Source organism: Polyodon spathula, chromosome 40, assembly GCF_017654505.1.
Source record: "Polyodon spathula isolate WHYD16114869_AA chromosome 40, ASM1765450v1, whole genome shotgun sequence".
In the NCBI taxonomy this organism is placed as follows: domain Eukaryota; kingdom Metazoa; phylum Chordata; class Actinopteri; order Acipenseriformes; family Polyodontidae; genus Polyodon; species Polyodon spathula.
In genome coordinates, this window is record NC_054573.1 from 1,428,101 (window position 1) to 1,450,374 (window position 22,274).

General features: G+C 41.3%; 2 protein-coding genes across 3 annotated transcripts in view; both read left to right on the forward strand.

The window, feature by feature from the left end:
* Window positions 1–499: 499 nt before the first annotated feature.
* Window positions 500–5,812, forward strand: LOC121304986 (THAP domain-containing protein 5-like). The gene is made up of 5 exons (XM_041236451.1): window positions 500–714; window positions 1,609–1,801; window positions 2,295–3,112; window positions 3,461–3,647; window positions 4,281–5,812. The coding sequence occupies exons 1-5, from the start codon at window positions 635–637 to the stop codon at window positions 4,425–4,427; spliced, it is 1,425 nt and encodes a 474-aa protein (XP_041092385.1). The 5' UTR covers window positions 500–634; the 3' UTR covers window positions 4,428–5,812.
* Window positions 5,813–6,370: 558 nt separating this feature from the next.
* LOC121304925 (WD repeat-containing protein 62-like) overlaps window positions 6,371–22,274 on the forward strand; it is a 28,365-nt gene continuing 12,461 nt past the window's right edge. For both annotated transcript variants that reach the window (XM_041236357.1, XM_041236359.1), the window contains exons 1-11: window positions 6,371–6,877; window positions 10,183–10,274; window positions 12,582–12,644; window positions 14,754–14,811; window positions 17,276–17,446; window positions 17,868–18,005; window positions 18,400–18,582; window positions 18,984–19,144; window positions 19,894–20,083; window positions 20,461–20,619; window positions 21,742–21,899. In XM_041236357.1, the coding sequence (XP_041092291.1) occupies window positions 6,722–6,877; window positions 10,183–10,274; window positions 12,582–12,644; window positions 14,754–14,811; window positions 17,276–17,446; window positions 17,868–18,005; window positions 18,400–18,582; window positions 18,984–19,144; window positions 19,894–20,083; window positions 20,461–20,619; window positions 21,742–21,899 (1,529 nt within the window). In that variant the 5' untranslated portion in view covers window positions 6,371–6,721. The remainder of the gene's footprint in view (window positions 6,878–10,182; window positions 10,275–12,581; window positions 12,645–14,753; window positions 14,812–17,275; window positions 17,447–17,867; window positions 18,006–18,399; window positions 18,583–18,983; window positions 19,145–19,893; window positions 20,084–20,460; window positions 20,620–21,741; window positions 21,900–22,274) is intronic.

Consider the following 22,274-nt stretch of genomic DNA (forward strand, 5'->3'; position numbering starts at 1 on the left):
AGAATACGCAACCCAATGTTGTAACGCTTTACAGAATGCATCACTCCCCTAAAAGAAAAATGTATTTGTGGTTAGTTGCTGCAAAGGGAAAAAAAAAGGGAAGTTATTTCCTGAAAAAGAAAAGTTAGTTTAGTTCTAAGTTCCTATTCAATGTATCCTTGTGGTAACCAGGAGATGGTCAAAAGGTTTATGATGGGCTGGGCTTGTGGGTAATGTCACGTTGTTACATATGGCAGGTTTATACTATCCAAATAAATTCTATATTCTATATCCTGATTTATCTAACTTGTTCTCAATTTAGAGTCCCGGGGGCGGGTATGTTGTAATTACCGGGACGATTAAGTAAAGCTTTTGGGCAAGCGCGACGTGCCAGTAGTAAAGATGGCGTTTGTAGCAGCACTCGGGAATATCCATAGAAAGTGTGACGCCCTCAGGACGCTTTCCAGCTGTTCCTTCACGCTGGTGCGTGTGACGTCCCGTCTGGTTTCACATGCTTTGCGGCACTGAAGCCGTCCAGGGAGGAACCACGTAACAGTGTAACGAAAGAGATCTGTTTAAGCTCGTAGCCTGGGCATGGTTATTTCATAAAACTAGTGTAAATCTCTCCCGTCACTAACTACAGGTTGATAATAACATGCATAAATATTGCACCGCTCCAAACTGCAACAACAGTGCGGGACAAACGGGTTCTGACAAGAAAATCAGTTTTTACAAGTAAGTCTCGACCGTGTGTATGTTTTTCTAGTGCGCATACAGTGTACAACCGCTGACTGTGTGCGTAGACTTAGGGGAAAAAACAAGTCGTCATGGTAAGTGAAATTAAAGACCACGATTGCGTGGGACATTTCCACAGGAGTGAGATTGAAATATTTAAGTTTGCATTTGTAAGTTTTTAGAAGGACGGTATTCAGGCGTGCGTCATTATTAACACACACACACACACACACACGGCTTCTCTGTAAACCAGAGTTTGTTTTTCTTCATGTCGTTGGTCAGTTGTATAACTCTCACATTTCCACATTTTCTCCACGTTAAGTAATATCATCGTTAATGACCACATTCTTTGAGGTGTCACGACGAATTGTGACTGACAGAACTCGATTATAAACCTGCCATTAGTGGTAGACAAACATTTCCATAGCAGACACTACCTAAAAATGATAGTCACAGTTGGCATAGAAAATTCCATTGCAACCCTATGAAAGCCTAGCGATACCAAAATACAAAGCCCTCCCCGTTCTCCAAGTGCAACCGGCAAGACTTGAAGGGCAGGTTAGATTTTCGATGGTCCTCATATTTGAACTGTTAATAACTGCACTTGCTCGATGTTTTGAATAAACAAAACATATAATTGCATTCTGATCCAAAAATAAAATAAAACTCCAAACAACTCCAGTAATTTCTACAAATTGTTACTTGTTTATTTATTTTTATTTATTTAACACATTTTCATTCATGTACAGTATTATAAAAATAAATAAATATATGAGCTGCAAGAATTATTAAAGCCACTTTGCTCTCATGGTTTTTAATGTCGCAGAAGCCCTTGATTGAATTATTTTCTTGTAGTGAAGGTTTGTTACAGGTAGTTTTTCGTGGCCTTTAAAGGTATCCACTGCATGAGCCAGATCGCCTGAAGAGATGGCTGACCAACATGAAGAGGGAGAGCTGGACCCCCTCCAAGCACCAGCACCTCTGTAATGAACACTTCACCCCGAGCTGCTTCGACCAACGCTGGGGCATCCGGTACCTGACCAGCGATGCCGTGCCCACTGTCTTTGACGTGTCTGATTGCCACGCGGTAAGACAGGAATTGCGTGCTTGTTATTCAGACCGTTAAAAACACATTTGAGAGCGACTTGAGTATCACAAGGAGGAAACGGACAATTTTGTTGAGCAGATCCAACCTGTCTGTAAATTTGAAACCCAGTTCTGTGCACCACCTCGTTGCAAAGATAAGAAAGTGAGCATTATTTCATTTCTGGGACGCATGTGCTTTGTGCCTTCAGTTGTCAGCTTATTGTTTGTAAGCTGTTTCAAGGATGGAAGTAAGACTTTTTTTTAAGGAAGTTTTTAAAGCATGTTGCAAAGTAGTTTTGATCCGTTTCTGGATTTACTATGGTGGTAACCTTTAAGGTCGTTTTTAATTTAATGGTTTAATTGTGGTGTGTGTGTGTGAAGCACTTTAAGATCTTTGTGATTTAAAGGCTGTGTAGAAGTGTTGTTGATTATTTCTGTAGTGGCATGGGGTGTGCATTTCTGACATGCGTAATTGTTTTTTTTTTTTGTTTTAGTTTTTCCCCCAGAAAAGGAAATCAAGTTGCGTGCAACGACCGAGCAACCCGGACAAAAGGCCAAAAACATCCAGCAAGACCGAGTCCCCAGTGGTCTCTGCGGTAAAGACAGCTCTCGTTCCCAGGCATTTGGAAGCGAACAAGCCCAACACTGTGCAAGTTTACACTATGGGGATAGACCACAGCATGTCTGCTCAGCCTGTGCTGGTGGAGGCTGTCCGTTTAGCTCAGTGCCTCCCTTCAGGTTGTGTGCCATTAGCTGTGCGACAAGAAGGGGAACCCTTGACGCTTTTTCAAAGACTGCCCATATTGAGCAGCCAAGTGGATTCTGACCAATCGGAGACAGTAATCATTTCAGAACCTTCCCTCCCTGACGCTGACAGTTCGGCAGAGGTCACAGAAGTTTCCGGTTTCCTCCCGGAGATGCAAGAAGTGATTCTAAGCTCGGAAGGGCCCTGCACGGCGCCCCCTGCAATTCAGGGTGAGCCTCTCGTCATTGAAAATGTGTCCATCGATACCGTAGTGGAGCCGTCTCCCAGTCTCCCAGAAGAGGAGGGGTCCGCCCTGAAGGTTATTGCCTACTTCGAGACCATTCCCAACACCACCATTGTTGCATCTCGGCTGCCCTGCTACCCAACCCCCAGCCCCACAGCCCTGAACACTGTGCTATCATCCACGCTGACCCTCCCGATCGTCTCCACCCTGCCTATCGTGTCCAATCAGAGCACGCCTCCACGCTCCCTGGTGATGACTGTGGAGAAAGGGGATGGCTGTGACATGGAGGACACGCCCACTGGGAGGCGGCTGGAAGAACACAGGTCTGAGAGCTTGATGTCTGATTGGCTCTCGGCTACCGGGAGTTATTTTAAGTCAATTTTATTAGAGCTAGCAAGCAGACCTGGGATCAGCTACAATTGTAATTATGCAATTTGAAATTCATTGCAATTGCAACATAATTGTAATTGTAGTTGGCATGTCTGTTTAATTGTAATTGTACCGTATAATTGATCAATTGCAGTTCAATTACAGTCCTTTTCAAGCTTCATCCTTGGCAGCTCCACGGGCGATCTTTATTCAAGTAACATGCAAGTTGATTTTTTTTTTTTTTAACTACTCTTTTTAATTCTTCGTTCACTCCTTATTTGTATCCGCTTTTCATTCCCCAGGTATCACAAGAACACCCAGAGGACAGAGCAGCTGGAGGCTGTCATTGTGGGACTCCAGAAGAAAGTGAAGATCTTGCGGCAGTGCCATCGCAGGCACTTGGAGAAACTAATTGCCATGGACACCTTGGTCCAGCAACTCAAGAAGGAGAACCTTGTGTCTGAGGAGAAACTCAGGCTGCTAGAGATGGTGAGTCTACTAGTTCCCTTTTTTTAGTTCCAGTTCCATTTCCTTGTTAGGCAATTCCAAATTCCAACTCCCATTCTGTTTTAATCAGTTCTATTACAGCAAAAGTGCACTTTTTAATTCCTGCCCTGAATCAAATAAGAACAAAACGTAAAAAGAGTTTGGCAACAAGACAGGGACATTCGGCCCATTGAGGCGCGTCCCTTGACATCACTTTCACCTACTGGGTGGGATATGGTCTTATTTTAAATGTTTCTAGTGTTTTTAGATCCTACTGCTTCACGTGGTGGGCTATGCATTTATATTTATATAGGGCTATGCAAAATGTGATCCTGCCTTCTGTTCTAAACTTACTTTTAGTAATGCTTGCAGTTATGCATTGTGTTCTTGTCTATGCTAAGTTGGAAGTAGTGTCTGGGGTTAACTTTATGATTTTAAAGACTTCAGTCAAGACCCCACTTCGTTTTTTTTTAGTTTTTTTTTCTAGGCTGAAGAGATGTAGTTATTTTAACCTGTCCTCATAGCTCAAGGGATCAGCCTCGTTGTCCGTTCCTCTGTACCTGCACGAGTGCAGTGACATCTTTTTTTGCACCGAGGCGACCACAAACGCTGATGCTTCGGTCTTTACCCCGTCAGGCCTACCTTCAGACGAGCGCTGTGAAGTCGGAACCGGGAGAGGCGGTGGCGATTGTCTGTGAGAAGGACAGCGACACATACCTGTACTCTGTCCAGCGGTCCGGAGAAAACCAGCAGGGTCCGATCAAGGTTTCCGGAGAGCAGTAACGCACCAGAGCGACCAGTTGACGGAGAATAACGAAAACAAAAAAGGACATTGTTTTTTTGGGATCGTGTTTCCATTAAAAAGCAAAAAAATGGCAATGGGTATCACTTGAAATCAATATAGCAGATGAGGGCCGGCCCGAATAGGAAAAGGGTTTAAGAATAAGTAAATAAAAAAAAAAAAAAAACACAGATGGAGTGGTTCCACATGCTGTTGGCTGCTGCATAACATCATAAAGTTTATTTTGGGGTGTGTTTAGTAAAATTGTTATAAGGGAATGCAAAAACATTTATCAACTTATAGAAGCAAAATGTTTTCATTATTTATTTTGGCACTGGATTATTATTATTATTATTTATTATTATTATTATTATTTAACTTATGAGCACATAAGAGATTCTGTTGGTCAAAAGTTTGAATTGTGGGTTACTAACTGGAAGTGTGTTGTTGCCTAGCAACACATATTTGAACAAATAGATGTTAGGAAGCTGAAATATACAAAATAGAAAACAAGATATTTTTAGGTAAATAATTTAATTTAGGTCGTTTTTTGGGGGGTGGAGGGGCGTGATAACCAGGGTTGGGTCTTTTTAATCAATTCCAACACATTGATCAAAATTGCAAGTAGCAGCGTTCTATAAAAATGAGCTCCTCACTGCGGCAACAATACAAAAAAAAAAAAAAAAAAAATTGGTTAGTTAATTAATTGCCTTCAAATGAATGCGACTGTAAAATATAAATTGAAGAAATTGGAATTGGGAATTGATTTTGAAAAGGTAATGGAATAGAAACTGAAAACCAGGAATTGCCCCTGCTGATAACAGTAGAAATGTACATAACTGTATGCACTCGGGGTAAAAAGGGTTAGGCTAATTATCTTTGTTATTAATTGCCATTTTGTGGGTTTCCTGGAAGAGGTGTTCATATTGTTTTGTCAGTGTTTTCAGTGCAGCTTCTCAATCGCCACTGAAGCCACAGGAACAAATGTTAAGGCACAGACCTTCAGCCAGTGTTGTAGAACACACCTCCTGTCAGCAGAAAATATTAAAAAGAGTCTATGCAACTGCATTGTCGTCCTTTCTTTCTTTAATTTCTTTCTTTCTTTTTTTATTGCTGCCGCTGTTGCGATTTCCAATTCCAAACGCTGTTTAGAGTTTTGATTTGTATTTTAATACAGCTTAAATCTTTTCAAGGCTCCAGTAAGACTTAACCTTTTTTGCTTTCCAACGTCATTGGTTTGGTGTCAAGCCATAAAGAAAGAATCATTTAATGTTAACCCTTGCATAGCCAGAAGTTGGCCCTTCCGCTCTCTGGTCTTTGTGCAAAAACTGTTTGATTTAACAGGCTGAATCTGCATCTGGGTGCGCTTTGATTGGAAATAACCATTAAATAACACAGAAAATTAAAATTACTTCTGCTCAGTTGAATTGGTTTATTATTAACGAAGGTTGTTTATTATTATTAATTAATTATTTATTTATTTTAAAGCTTAATACTAATTTAGCTGCTGAAACTGTACGTTGTGCACACCTGTAACATAACAAAAGAGGGCGCTGGCAACACGTCAGATCAAAAAATGAAGAACTGCCGTAAGAATCAGGGAATTCCAATAGTATTATGTTATTATAATATCTTTCTTTAAGTGCAAATTGCGTACATTGCGCATCCTTTACAGGTGTTAATTATATTTAATAATTGTATTATCTATTTGCATATGTGCAACATAATAAGATATTGATTCACATCAGCAACGGGACATTAGAAAGCATAGCATTCAATCGTCCCGCCCCCCTCTAATATTTATTGGATGTTGCAGATTCGCTTTCGGGTCAGATTGTCCAACCAAGCAGATGCCAGAAAGTCTTGATTTGACTGCGCTGATTTTATTGGCTGCCCCGTCGGGCGATGCTGCCAGAATCACCCAACCAGCAGAGCGGCGTGTGTTTGAAACTCTTTGGGTCGGGTTCCGAAGCGAAGGCGTCCTCCTCCGGCGTGCGTAAAAAGTTGTTCCGTTAGCCGGGAGGGGGGTCGGTTTTACGTGCCGAAGTGCAAAGCAAAGCAAAGCAAAGCAAAGCAAAGCAAGTGTCCCGAATTAAAGTAATAACAATAATAAAGAATATTTTACTAACGCAGAAGTAAAACGGGCACAAAGGAAAAGGACACACAAGGGATTTTAAGTACACACTGAAAACAATTCTGATTTAACAAATTTCAGTTTTTTTGGGGGAAACTTTTTTTTTTTTTTTTTTTTAATCCTATTAACAATTGCTTTTGGAGTTTGCTGTACTTCATTGCCATGGCGGAGGGAGTATTGGGCGGTTTTAATAACTCGCTTTTCAATGGCAGCAGTAACACTAGCGCACGGGGTAGGAAGCTGCTCAATCCTCCACCGGCCCTTAATCGAAGGCGAAAAACTAGACAGCAACAACCGGGCAGGAACATCCACAGCCGGGTAAGATTTCACGAAATTGTACGTCCCCCTCAACCCGACTGGAGTTACAGGGGTAGCATGCAACATTGAATTAGTTTTAAAGAAAGAACAACATGTATATCTTCTGTAAATGTAGTCTTCATTTACCTAATGCATTTAAACATGCGTTTGCATCCCCTTTTTTGTTTTCTCACAAATATATAGCGATCGCAGCCCGATTTGTGGGTTAGGTTACCGTGGCTGAGGCGTTTTTAAGTGACATGTTTTGGTGCAGGTTCCTGCCTGTCGCACTCGCAGGCTAGCATGACATGTCTCTAGTGCTGAATTTGTTGTAAACTGGTCTAGGAGCAAAAGTTTGTGGGGCATTTCCCACTGTTAAATGGAAGACATGTCAGAATACCCCTGCGATTCCCCTTTTAATTTAAAATCGGTTGATTCCATTTTGCAAGAAGCTGTTGCTAGAATTGTTTGGCCTTGAATGTCACACAAACAAGTCCAGGCAATGTCAACAGAGTTGTGTTGGGTTAAACACAGCTAATAATGTAAACTGTAAACCAAATGCATGCTGGCGTTTTGAGTGTAGGGTTATTTAGGTTTGATAAAAATGGAAAGTGTTGGAATGTGAGGGGGTTATGTTTTCTTGTTCAACGAGTAAGTAAGGCACTCTGTGAAGCCGCAGAGGAGATTCGCTTCTGCAGTGGTGTTCCCAGCACTTTTTGCAAATCTTAAACCAAACGTCCCAAAAAAGAGAGTCGAGAACAAAGGGTTGATCACAGGATGTAGCCAGCCGCAATGGATCATCTGTTTCGTGTGAGCGATGAGTTTAATTATAGGAAGCTAAAGGAATATTGCGTATTGTACTTCAAGCCTGATTTTCGAGGTCCAGATGTGTGCGTGTTTTTTTTTTTTTTTTGTTTTGTTTTTTGTTTAATGTGAAGTAGTAAGTGTTTCATTATGGCCTTGTATGTTTTGTGAAATGAAACTTGCATATACAGCGGCTTGCACACAGACCAAGGAGGACAAATCGGTGTTTTCCGAGCCTTATTCAGCAACCGCACAGCTCTGCACAGACTGCATCGAGAGGCTAACTTACTAGAACACCATTTTTTTCTGGTTTATTGTGCATAAGCAAAAAAACTGAAAATGGGCAAATTAGCGATTATCTAATTTAGTTGACGGTGATGCTATTCACTTAAAACAGTATGGCAAAGGAACACATGGCCACAAATGGTGAAATGCATGACTTTTTATTTTTTAGAAGTTATTAAAAACAGGGTTTCCTGGTCCTGGGGGATCTCTGTGTTTGCTGGTTTTCATACAAACTGAGTTCTCAATTTACTTAATCAAATCATTCATTGAAGTAATGTGCTTTAATTAGACCTTTTTAAAATTTCTCTGCTCCTAAAATTGCAGATTTTTTTTTTTAAGTTACTTATAAAATGATGTAGTTAACTTAATCCCCAACTGTTTAAAAGCTGAAAACAATTAAAGGTTTAATTAATGAGTAATAGATGGTTCATTTAAAATTCTGAAAGGTATTGACAATGTCGACACAGGGGACTTTTGACCTGAAAAAATAATGGACCAGGGGTCAAGTGGAGATTAGATAAAGCGGCATTCAGAACAGAAAATAGGAGGCAGTTTTTTACACAGAGAATTGTGGGAGTCTGGAACCAACTCCCCAGTAATGTTATTGAAGCCGACATCCTGGGATCCTTCAAGAAGCTGCTTGATGAGATTCTGGGATCAAGATGGGCCGAGTGGCCTCCTCCTCGTTTGGAAACTATTTTATGATAGCATGTTGTCGTGCCATATAAATATTTAACTAGTTTTCTGGTTTTTGTGACCTATTTTGGGAGTCTAGATGTTTTGGGCTTGGCTGTGCTAATCTCCTGAATGCTTTGTAAGACCTGGACAGATTTATCGTCGCCAAATCTGTACCAGCAAAAATATAATAGATGCTTTCATGCAAAGCGTAATGTTAAGTCGATAAACAAACCCCCTTGGCTGCCCCTTCTCCTGTGAGCTGTGAGACTCCAGAATGTGAACAGTTGTCACTGACTGCAGAGTTCAAGTTGTGTCAGAACTGAGAGTGCTGGTGACAGTAAACAGAAGAGCAGTCCTATTTGGCAGGAAAATCAAAGGCAAACCACTTGACTAGAAAACTTTTGAACAAAAGTAGCGTCTACCCCTTCTGTTGTGCATTGATTTCCCCTCTCAACTGCAGCGGTGCAAGGGTGTAGCGTGATGGATTCCCTCCTTGCTGCAGTGTCTCCGAATGACTGCATTTCACCATGCTGCTGTGTCGGTGAAAATCTAGTTCATGACTTTTTTTTTAATCTAGGGTTTCCCAATCCTGGTCCTCAAGGGGGGGGGGGGGGGGGGGGGGCGCGCGCGCGTCTGGTGGGTTTCATGCCAACCGAGTTGTCAGTTCATTCAAACACTTAGTTGAACTAATGTGCTTAATTGGACTTTTATTTTTTACTTGATTTCAGTTTTTAAACGCTTGGAGATTTGAAGTTAACGGCACAATTTTATAAGTAACTTGAAATTGGCATCTTTTTAGGAACTGAAAACAAAGGTCTAATTAAGCACATTATTAGTTCAATTAAGGGTTTGATTAAGTAATTGAGAACTCGGATGGAATGAAAACCAGCAGACACAGGGGTCCCCCAGGACCAGGATTGGGGAAACCCTGCCTTGGAGCCCTCGCTCCCAAAACTGATGGATGTCTGAACGACCAAACTCAAGTCACATGCATAAAAGCATTGTAGCCTAGTTTGATTTGAGCTATTGCGTGCAAATAAAGTAGACGCTCAGAAATTTGTACTAGACGTGAAACTTGCAATTCTATGAAGTGTTTGTTTTTCTTTAGGGTAGAGATGTCTAGCTGATTTACCTGTTCTTGTACAGCCAAAAAAAACAAGTTTAGTTTACTGAACGGCTGGCTAGTAGCAACCAGGGTTGAGTACAACTGCATTCAAATATAAATGAAAATACTTGCAAGTCTTACAAGTGGAAATGCATCTGACTTTACAACTGCAAATGTATTTGATACTTGTAGTGTTGTTGTCTGTTAAACATGTTGCACGTTTAACACACAACATGAATGGGCATCCTTTTGATCTTAATTTGCTTCTACCTAAGACTACAGATTATTAATCTTAAATCAATGGGATGCTTCAAAGGTAGAGCTCAGTAGTTGTCTATGAGATCCATCTGTTTGACAGCCCCGCTCTGTCGGCAGTGCACATTGCTACTCCACACAGCATCCAGATTTGATGGTGCATTTACTGGGAATTGTTCCTCCCTCCCTTTCATTGCAGGTTACGTTGGAGAAGGTCCTTGGTGTAACTGCATTAAGTGGCAGTGGGCTAGCTTGTGATTCCAGTACAGGGCTGGTAGCATACCCTGCAGGGTAAGCCTTCTGTTCCTTTCCTAGATCCTTTTTACTTGTTCAACAGCAGAGATGGTTTGTAATCTCATTGCACGAGGGGCAATCAAATAATCTGGCACAAAATAGATTTTTTTTTTTTTTGTTGTTGTTTTTAAACTAAACTTCTACATCTACAAAGGCCATTCAGATTTAAAATGAATGGCTGGGAAAATATTTAATTTGGAGGACTGTTTGAACATGAGAGAGTCATGCTTTGATTTAGGTCGCCTTGCAACATCAAAGACCACACAATCCCAGATGAGAAAAAAACACATTGGTTTATCTGCCATTGAAACGCTGAAGAGGGGATGTATCTGGGGAATGGTGGGGAGAAAGCCATGTGAAGGTGACTAACAAGAATGCATGACTCGGATGCACAGGAATCCTAGCTCCTCCATTAAAACAGAGTCAGGGCTGAGGCAGCTGCTTGGGTAAGGAAGGAATCGGGCACTGGGGTAAACTCCAAGACTAGACCTGGTCAAAAACAGGAGCAGCTCCTGACCTGGGCATTCCCAAGCAGGGTTCCCAGTGGGGGAGGAGGGGTGGGAGTTCAGCCCAGTTTGCCAGCTCCGAGTGTCGGGTTGGGTTAATGGTGTCGACTGTGGGTTTCGAGGTGAGAGGTGACACATTTGTGCACTTGCTGTAAAAAGGGGTGGGGGGGGCCTTAATCTCTAACCCTCATTTTTCTGTATTTGGGTGTCAGTGGGGTTCCTGTTTGAATTAAAGCATTTTTTTTCTGCAACAGTTCTGTTTTTAAATATTTAACACTTTATATACAATTATGTGCATTCATTTGAATGTGTACGGGTGTATTTAACCCTGTAATGCCTAAGCATTTTCTAAATAAGAGCTACTTTTATCTAACTAGATTCCATTTCTTGTACAAAACACATTTTTTTTTTTTTTTTTTTTTTTTTTTTGTCTGGCAACACAATGTTCTGCATATGAGAAATATTAAAATGATTTAAGCATTGTATCGTTATACAGAAATCGGCATTTTACAGATTAAATAGTTTGTGTTTTTAAATACATTTTCATCCACACATACAGCTCCTTGTTTTAAATATATATATTTTTTAAAACAGAACATAATTCTTACTCCTTTGCTCTGCACCTAATAAAATTGTGAAAAACGTCTTGGAAACGAAAAGTTGACAAAACCGAAATAGTTCCAACTCGTTGTGAAGTGCTGAAGCTTGGCCGGTCGCCCGTGCTGAGCCTGATTTTCCCCCCTTGTTGGGTGAGTCGTTTCAGCTCTCCTTGCAGGTTACATCCTCTCTAAACAATTTCTCCTGGCCGAGTTTCGTTTTTTCCATGTGTCCTGCAAAGGGAGGCTCTTTCCGCTAACTGAAAGCAGGTGGTAAAGTCCTGGGACGGTGATTTTGAAGTTTAGTTTCATTCGAGCAGACCCAGATGTTCATGGTTAAGCTTGCACAGATTGCCCATGGGGGACCAAAATAAAACTAGAACACATCTGTTTTAACAATTCTACCTTTCAGTGCTTATCAGTTTTGTATGAACACTAATCTTTTGTATTGTGATGTTCTATTAACGACTCAACCAAATGGACACTACAGTTCTAAAACTTTAGTATTGCGCAATATGTGCTCCCTAAACTCTAAAGTGTACCCCGCAGGAAATGCTGCAATATACTAAATTCCATACGTGGGGGGGTGCATATACATGTTAGTTCTTTGTTGGAAATAAACTTAATTAAATCCCATAAACGCTAGCCCTGTGTAAGTTGAACCAATACAATTAAACTGCTGACCTGAATCAAAAGGTTATATCACACACATCAGCAAAATGACTGAGATCAAGCACACCAAGGCCAGTCCAAATAATTTCTTAAGCTGGCTGCTTTTTCTGCTTATGTATTTTGCACTTATTGTATACTGCTTGCGGTCATTCACTTTTGCAGTACGTCTCACCTGTGTGCTAATTACAAAAAAAATTAAAATAAATACTGGTGCATAAATAAATTAATAGTGAACAGCACACAACCTGTTTTGGGTGCAAATTTAGAAAATACTCCTTTTTATTTGTGTAATATTTTGTAAAGGTATGTCTATTTTGACGTTGATGGTATTACACATTTTACAGAAACTGTAGCAAACCCCTTCATGCATTGCTTAGCTCGCTTTATCAACCTGTTAATTATTACTGTCTCAACCCTTCAAACTTCAGAGTTAATGGACTGATCCTGTATTGCATGTTGCACAGCTGTCTGACAGTATCACTGTTTAATAAATGTCTAGTGCCTGTGATGGCTCCTTTTCTTTCTTGCAGATGTGTGGTGGTGCTTTTAAATCCAAAGAAGAACAAGCAAAGCCATATACTCAATGCATCCAGGTAAGAACTTAAATAATCCAGACCAACCCCCCCCCCCCCCCCCACAACTGGAAGTCAGTCTAGACCACTTTGTCTCAATTAACCCAAGACTGAACCTAAGTGCTCAGGTCAGGATTGAGGGTATGCAAGCACAGTTACAGAACAGGGCAACTGGGCTGATCCCAGGACTAGATGACATGTGCGTTGAACAAAAATGCCTGGAATAGCCTCCCAGGTGAAGAAGTAGGATCTAAAACACTGGGAACGATTTTAAAGAGGCTGCTTTTAAATTGGTTCCCCAGAGTAGGGGAGAATGGTGTGCTAACAAGGAACAAGCCTTGATTGGGCCTTTTCTGGTTCCCAAACTTTTCTTCTGTTCAGTGCCTCGCTATAGCCAGTGTCATTGTCCCTCACCTATGTTAGGTAATACATTAAATAAAACTAGCGTTTTTTAAATGGATGCAATCTAGAATAAGTATGTTTTGGGAGGTTTAGACCCAAGTGTTTAAGGACCATGGTGCCTCTGTAAAAAAAAAAAAAAAAAAAAAAAAAAAAAACTCCTCCTCCCATTCTTGTAATGTCTGTGTGATTCTGTTAACGGAAGCCTGTGGTTTTTCTACCCACTCTTGACATCTCTCCTGGTGATGTTATACTGATTACAGCAATTGAGGATTCTTGCTGCATATTTCAAATTCCATCTGCAGACAAAGAAGCGCTGTCGAATTAGAAGGCGACTTGGTGTTTACTGCGCTTAACTGAAGGTTTCTAGGGTGAAAAGGACAGACTGCATGTAGTAGTTGGAAGTAGTTCTAATCTGATGCACCCGACTTTGACGCAACACAGTTTTGATAATATCTTCACTGTGAAAAGGCTTCTGTTAGAATTCCACTAAGCCCAGCATGTAAACACAATTGAGTCTAGAAAGACACTTTGCAACAGTGTGGTGCATGCCAAGTGAAAAGGTAGAAAAGTCTAGGCCTGTTCCTGAATGTTGCAAGGTATTTGTTGTGTTGGCATGGCGATGGTGGGAGCAGTTGTGTGATCCCTGTCAGGTTTGTGCACGTTGTTGCTGCTGGTAACTGTGAAATCATTTCTGAAGCCGTGGTGTCTAAAGTCCAGCTGCAAGCTCTGGTATTGTTGCCGGTTAGTTTTGTGATCTTTGCTCATGAGTTGTACTTAACCAGGGCGGACACTTGTTTGTGAATTAACCATTTGAATTGAAGCAGATAGACTGGTTTTCAAGCCGGTAGCCATCAATTTTTTCTTACTGTGGCAAACCTCTCAACTTCCCTTGCTCTATGGCATAATAGAGTTTTTTTAGTTTTGCTTTTTTGTTCTTATTAAATGAATCTGAATGCTGGAGGAGCTGTTGACATTTGTATCATTCCCAATTAGCTAATAACCAGACAGAAAAATATTCACTGCTAAATGTTCCCTTGATCAACCATTTTGTATTTATAAAACTAATTTAGTTCCTAAGCACCACAAATGACAGAGGTTTGGAATGCATATCTTATACGTGTTCAGGGATGGTAATAAGACTCCTATTGCACAGTAGTTTCACCCACTGCAGGTTTTACTATGAGCTTGATTAGCCACACTGTACAGGTAACAAGTTCAGGTGTGTCTTATTAAACTTCTAGTAAAAACAGGAAGGGATCAAACTGCTATGCAATGGGAGTCATCTTTCCATCCCTGCATGTTGAAGCTAAATCATTGGGATCCTTTCACACAACTTGGACAAATTCTACCAGGTGCTTGGAACCAGACACCAAACACCTTTTTACATTCGCCTGGGTGATGTCTTCTGTTGCTATCCCATAAGCCACCAGTAGAAACTGAAAAATGAATTGCTACGAGTTTGTTGCAACGCTTATAGAAACAAATATGTAGAAACCTAATAAAGGTGTTTAGTATGGTAGAGGCAGCACTGTGAGGCACTGAGTTTTACCAATGGCAACTTTTTCTCCATGTTTTAAAGAGAATATTTTGGCATAGATCTCTCTGTCTCCTCTCTCTCTCTCTCTCTCTCTCTCTATATATATATATATATATATATATATATATATATATATATATATATATATATATATATATATAAATATGTGTATATGTTTGTTTGTTTTCCAGAAAAACATTTACTGCTTTGGCGTTTTCACAAGATGGAAAATACTTGGTCACTGGTGAGGTAAGTTTGTTGGAAAATAGAAAAAAAGAACTTAACCATTGAGGCTGTTTTTTTCCAAAAATGACTCTATAAGAACTTGGCAGTATGCACTTGCAATGTCAAAGCTGCTTGTCTAAAAGCCTAATTATAATGTTTGAACTAAATACTTTCAAATATAGTATGCACAGCCCAGCGTTGGGTTGCACCAGCTATGAGTAAGTTCATTCCTAACGTAAAGTCTCTACTAAGTCCTTAGCAGTTACTAGTCTGTTTATAACTAAGCGCTCTCTTATTTCAGTTGTACCACACATACTTAAGACAATACTTTGTTAGTTTATCACTAGGAGCAGTTCATACTAAGTCAGTGATGGCATCGCTGCTTGGTAGCCAATTAGAAGTGAGGATATTTCAAAGTTGCTGTGTCCTCTTGTATTTCTACACCTCCTTACACCTCCCTAAAGGTAAAGCTAGTCAAGTGTAAAATCAACGTTTGTAACAACCCAGTCCAGATCTGCACCCTCTATTCCTTGTAACAAGTGCTTCTCTGCAAAATCAGAAGTTGTACTGCAAGCTTGTAAGGATATACTGTTTGACTTACTGTAAAGACTACCCTTGCAGTCATGTAGCCAGACTGTGTTTTGGAGGGGGGGGGGGGTGTGAACCAGCATAATATGGTTACTAAAATGTGCAAAGGTGGTGATTTGCATGTCCTGAAGTGAATAACATATCTTAAATCAATCTGCACGATGTTTGCCAGACATGTCTCCTCTCTCGTTGCCATTGCTGCAAGACAGCCACACTTCTTGTCCCAAAAATACATGTATATCTGCATGGCTGCACGCAGCTCTCCACTGGGGTGTAACCTGCCCAGTATATTACAGTATATATTAATGACTTGGAACACTTTGCCTACACTGACGCCAGATCAGAGGCGAGCTTGCTGGTGCCATGAGGGCGCAGTCATACCATCTCATACCATCTGTGTTGCCTTGGCAGCTCAGGCAACATCTTGAGGCCAAGGTGGGCCACTCAGATACCACCTGTCAATACCTGTAGGTTTTGCTTGCAGCTTTGTTGCTCATGATTTCATCTGCCGAGACCTGTAACTTGGCTTTCAGTGCTGTTGAGGTTACATTTAGACTTCACTTTTGCAGTTAACAGTATAGTTAGAGAATTTAACACATAATGCCAGTTAAATGCTTCAAATGAGTTAACAAATATTATAAACATATCGGTTAATATTTAAATATTCTTCAGTGTAGATCCGAGTTTAATGCATTTTTAAAAGCTGTTCAGTGTTTTGAAAGGTGTGCCAGGTTTACGAGCATTCAGCTCACATGCCTGTAATATAAATGTAGAGAAGTCTCTAAAGCAGCTGGTTGGGTGGAGGTTGAACAAAGTGAAATATATTTAACCGGAGTCCAGCATCTCAAGCAGCACATTGTACTGCAGAGATTGGTTAAAACATTGTCTGACTTTTTCAAATTATTATTTTTTTTTTTTAGCTGGATATTTTCATTGACTTGTGGCGTCTTGCTTCCAGCTGGTTCAGGAAAACATGTGTGGAAAGCACCATTGCTTTGGTGAACCCAGCTCAGACTTCCTGTAATGTTTACTGTACTATTATAAGAAATTAAACCATCACAATGGTGTTTAAGTTAGCTTTTTTATTCAAGTATGCATGTATGTTCCTGGAGAAACTGGCTACAGATCCAATTTTGTGGATGGAATAATTTAATGTCTTAATTGTATACACCAGGTTTTTTTTTGTTGTTTTACTGTCAATGGATGTAACTTATGGTCAAGTCAAGGACTAGTGACCACCCTTTAGGGCAGGGGGTGGTCATCCCTGGTCCCAGAGAGCCAGTCCTGCAGGTTTTCTGGATATCTTTAAATCAATGCTGACAATGTTGTTGAAGCTGACACCCTGGGATCCTTCAAGAAGCTGCTTGATGAGATTTTGGGATCAATAAGCTACTAACAACCAAACGAGCAAGATGGGCCGAATGGCCTCCTCTCGTTTGTAAACTTTCTTATGTTCTTATGTTCTAATGGTATTAATTGGGAGGGGGGGAATTGACGTTGATAAATTAAGGAAATAATCTGTTAAGTGAAGCAATTGAGAACTCTGGTGGAACGAAAACCAGAAGACCCTGCGGCTGTCTGGGACCAGGGTTGGCCGCTCCTGCTTTAGGAAAGGAAGCAGTTCAGTTTCAGTACTTTTAAATCTTGCCCTGAACCGGAGGCTGCCACCCTTTCTCTTGGGGAATGAGGAATTCGGTTTTGTTTTGTTTTTTTTAAAGGGCAGTGTAGCTGCTAAAACGCGTGTAACCCTGTGCGTGACTTGAATTCATGACCCACAGAATTTCTTCATTCTAAAATGTTCTAGAGGCACTTTATTCTGCCCCACCGTCTATCCCCCATAACTTTTTTTAAAGGAGAGCAGACCATGTTTCGGATCCCAACCTGTTCCTGTCCCATACAGAGTGGTCACGTGCCAGCTGTGCGGGTTTGGGATGTGGAGGAGAAGACCCAGGTGGCTGAGGTACAGTGCCACAAGTACGGCGTGTCCTGTGTGGCTTTCTCTGCCAATTCCAGCTACATCGTGTCTGTGGGCTACCAGCACGACATGACCATCAACGTGTGGAACTGGAAGGTAATTGGGAACGGAGAAACAGTTCGTTTTATATGGGCTACATTAATTTGTGTGAGTTTTATGTGTGCTGGTTTGCAAAGAGGTTTAACTGCAGTGTACAAAAATGAAGAAATCTTTTTATTTTATTTATTTTTCCCCCCGGATGTACACAAGGTTTAAGTGATAGTCAGGAAGCTTTAGGAGAAAAGCTTAAGGGATTTTGTCTGAAATGCGGGGTTTGGGTGTGTGTATAGATAGATATAACAGTGCAGTATAAGCTTATAACTCTTAAACTTTCAAATATTTCAATATCTACTGACCAGATGACAACCCTAGGGGTACTAAACTGGGATACTATTAGAACCCTTTGAGCAGAATCGTGAGCATGCATGTATATTTAATACCTGTCTTGTTTGTTTTTTTCACTCTGTTTGGAATCCAGAAAGGCTCAGTAATTGCTTCAAACAAAGTCTCCAGTAAAGTGACGTCGGTGTGCTTCTCAGAGGACAGCAGCTACTTCGTGACGGTGGGGAACAGACACGCCAAGTTCTGGTATTTGGACGCATCTAAAGAGCGCAGGGTACGAAGCAATACTCCAAGTGTGCGGTTTTTATTTCTCCAGCTAGTAATCGGCTCCATTCCTGAGCAGTGACTTCATCAAACACACACGCTTGCCTTACATGCCACCTAGTGTCTGACGGTCTTTGTAATTTGTCAATTATAAACGGTGGCTTGGTTAAATAGGAGCAAACTTGTCATTTTTCCCTGACCTTTTCTGTACCAAACCCTAAGTCTCCCCCTGGTGTGCTATGCAGTGGCTTGAAACCAAAGTTGTGTTCCCTCGGCTTAAGAGCTGTTGGTTTGGTCTGTGTTTAACTGTTCAAACGCTGGCTGTGTTCGGCCCCGCAGACACAGATCGCTGTAGATGGCTATTCAGGCTGCTCACGGGTGCGCTTGTCTTGCTTCCTCCCCAGATAAACAGCACTGTGCCGCTGATTGGCCGCTCGGGGATCCTCGGGGAACAGAGGAACAAGCTGTTCTGCGGGGTGGCGTGTGGCAAGGGCAGAATGGCCAACAGCACCTTCTGCATCACCAGCTCTGGGCTTCTGTGCCAATTCAATGAGAAGAGGCTGCTGGACACCTGGATTGACCTAAAGGTGAGGGCTGCTGGCTCCCTTTTTGGGTGACTTTGGTTTAATTTCCCATTTGTTCAGTCACGTTTATGCGAAATCTTTTGTATAGGAATGGAAATAAGACGTATTGAGTAGCAGTTTGATCCGTTCCCGGTTTTACCATGTTTAATAAGATACGCCTGAGCTTGGTACCTGTGCACTGTGGCTCATCAAGCTTGTGGTAAAACTTGGAATGGGTGAAACTGCTATGCAATAGGAGTCTTTTGTTGCAGTCAAAAAAGCCGGTGAGAAGTACTCCATTAGAGATGTGATCGACCAGAACATTGGTCTTAATGCATTACCTATCCGCTGTCTGGATTAGGAAATTGCTTGCCCATTCCTCCTCTAGGGCTTCTGTTGTGCTGACCTTGCCTGGTTTTGTTCAGGCTCCAGTCTCTAACTGCATCGTTGCGAGTGAAGACTTTGTGTTCTGCGGCTGCGCGGACGGTACCATCAGAGTGTTCAACCCCCAGGACCTGTGTTACATCACCAGCCTTCCCAAGCCCCACCACCTGGGAGTGGACGTTGCCAAGGGAACAGAGCCAGGGTAGGCTTGACTTGACATCTCTCTGCATTCCCTCTGCCAATGAGGCTCTGCCTTATTGTGTAATCAGATATTCCAGTGTTCTTTCTTGAAGCCTTTTATTATGCCAACGTAGATGGCATGCGATGTGCACATCCTTTCAGAACTTCCCAACTCTTCCAAGGTTATAAATGCTTGTACTGTAACTGGCATAAACTTAACCATACCTAAAACAGCAGCCCTCGTGTAGTAAGCAGTACAGAAATGTGCAGAACTAAAACTAGGAACTTGAATGTATGATGTGCAGAGTGAGTTTAGTGGCTGATGTCTCTGAATTTAGTTTTAAATGTTTAGTGAATGGATAAATGTGTAGGGTACATTAAGGTGTGGAAACTGAACATTTCCAGAGATGATTCCTATTGCATAGCGGTTTCACCCATTCCATGTTTTAATAGACGCTTGGCTAGCTGCAGTATATAGGTAACAAGCTCAGGTGTGTGGGTGAATGCTATGCAATGGGAGTCCATCCCTGATTTTTAATTACACGAATATTCAAACAGTGTACCACCGTGCCTTCACCATGTTACCAGCCAGAAACAATAAGGGGCTTGTCTCAAAATAACAGTCTCTGTTACTTCTCATTAAGCTTTAACGTCAGTTTTTATATTTTTAGATGATGCAGGAGTTTTTAAATTGAATATTTTTATTTTTTTAATGCAAAATATCAATCCGGAACAGATGCATTTTCTTATTCTGTGCGTACGCTGTTTCAGTCACCTGTTTGACCGGAACCCGGACGTGGGGTACCCTGACGCTGTGGCCCTGGCCTTTGACCCGTCCACGCGCTGGCTGTCCTGCGTGTACAGTGACCACAGCCTGTACGTGTGGGACGTGACAGACTTGAGGAAGGTCGGAAAGGTGAACTCTGCCCTCTACCACAGCGGGTGCGTCTGGAGCGTCGAGGTATGTGAAAATCTAAAACCCGCCCCATTGGTGCACGGCTAGAGGGATGGCAAGAAGACTCCCTTTGCATAGCAGTTTCACTAATCAAGCTGGTAGTAAAACCTGGAATGGGTGAAACCGCTATTCAACAGGAGTCTTATTTCCATCCCTGTGGCTAGTTTTGAAAAATGTCAGTTAAGAAAAGAATCATTTTATATAACTACTGCTTTTTTTTTTTTTTTTAAATCGGTTTCCAATTCTTTCGAAGGAATTTAATATTCTAGAGGGTTTATTGTTGTGATTTTGTTCAGCTGCTTTCATTTGAAGCCAGTATTTTATTTAACAGCTCTGTTTGAGATTCCTCGGGATTCCTAAATACTGTTCCTTTACCCTCACAGACATACCCAGAGCTGGAGGAGTGTTCCCGGGCTTGCCTGCCTGCCGGCTCCTTCCTCACCTGCTCATCGGACAACACCATCAGACTGTGGAACACGGACGGTAGCTCACCAGCTACTGGGATCGGCGTCGCCGGCTTCCACAAGAACTTCTACAGCCATGTAAGCAGCATTTGCATGCTGTTTTATTGAACCAGGGGAGCGGCTGGCATGCTATTAATCCCCCAACTGCTAGCTTCTATAAAATTGCTGATTCTACTGACAAGCACCGTTTTATAGTCCCTTTATAGTCGCCAACTAAGGGATATCTAAAACATACAGCATTGCTTGCTGTAATTGTTCTGTATATCATCTGCTTGTGTTGTAAAACAGTATAGACTGACTTCAGTCTTTTACACTGATTGTATTAATACTGCCGAATGGTGAATGCTGCCCTCTGCTGTCTAAATAGCAGTATTACATTATTGGTTAAATCCATAACGTTTCTAGTAGAGAAAATATCTAGACACGTTTTTTTTCTTTAGTTGCAACTGTAGCGTGAAAAAAAAAGATGTGCATTTCAATTGGAATATGCAGGTTTAACCTTTAAGTTCTGGATTATTTGTCGAGCTGAAGAATGTGGAGTTAAGTTATGTAATTCAGAAGGGAACTGAACAGGACGAATCTTTTGCATGTTTTGGTAAATAGAACTCAAGTGCAGTCCGTACTCCTGAAATCCGAGGAATCTTTGGCCTTAAATGTCGAAGCATGTTTTCAGTCACTTGCATAATCACACAGCTGATGGGATATTTTTCTTACTTGCCTTTTATAACAGTACAGAAACTTTGGTCGCTTCTCAACATTTCTTTTCTTCTTGCAGGCCATGGTATTTGAAATGGATCATATAAGAGCTGAAGTTGGTGCCTAATATATAGCAATTGCCAAACGATTTGCATCTTAATTTTAGGATTGACACAGTTTTTTTTTTTAAAAAGAAAGCTATATAAACAGAATTTGACTTAACATCGTGCAATCAAAGAAACTGCAAAGAATTGCAAGGGTCTACTGGATGCCACAATAGTGCGCTATTTCATGTTGGATTTTGAAATCTCACTTTTTTTGTCGTACTAGCAGAGCAAAGCAGTGTGCGATTCAATATGTTAATGTAACGTTCGGCAGATTTCCTTCAATTTTTGTGAAGCCAGATTAGTTGATTCTTTAGGGTGGTTCTTTGAAAACCTTTGGCCAGAGCTGTACAGTTGAGCTGTGTTTGATGTGTAAGCACGTGTGTGTTTCTGCTTATAGGATCTGCTCAAGGTGGTGTACGTGGGGAATAACATCCAGCATCTCCAGGACACTACGGAGAAGGCAGATGGCGCTGACCTCAAGGCAGGGATCAGGGTGCTGGCAATCAGCCCTGATGGGCATCACTTGGCATCAGGGGACCGTAGTGGAAACCTCAGGTATCTCAAGCGTGGTGCTGCTCTCCAGGCAGGCCTGAGAGCTGGGTTCAAATGAATATGTAGTTTAGGGGCTGTTTTAACATTTTACACAAACAAAACATAATGAAGGAGGAAGGTTATTTGTTTTCCACTACAGAAGCGTTTCACAATACATGTAAACACGTTCCAAGAAAATAAACCTGGTAAACATTAAAACATAAAAATTGCTTCTTACTTTATTTTTTAATCAAATGAATTGTAGTGTAAAGGGGTGTGGGCTGAAAGTACGTTTTGTATGTTCGAAGATGTTGACCACCTCCTTGTTCTAAAACAAACCTAATAAAATTCACAATGTCTTCAAGGCTGATGGGGGGGGGGGAACTGTTCAGCTAAAAA

What these genes read in the sequence shown, in the direction of transcription:
- LOC121304986 (XM_041236451.1), top strand. Translation starts at nt 635, where the DNA reads ATGCATAAATATTGCACCGCTCCAAACTGCAACAACAGTGCGGGACAA. An exon ending in ACGTGTCTGATTGCCACGCG is followed by an intron (nt 1,802 to 2,294) that starts GTAAGACAGGAA and finishes TTTTTGTTTTAG; the next exon opens with TTTTTCCCCCAGAAAAGGAA. An exon ending in AACTCAGGCTGCTAGAGATG is followed by an intron (nt 3,648 to 4,280) that starts GTGAGTCTACTA and finishes TTACCCCGTCAG; the next exon opens with GCCTACCTTCAGACGAGCGC.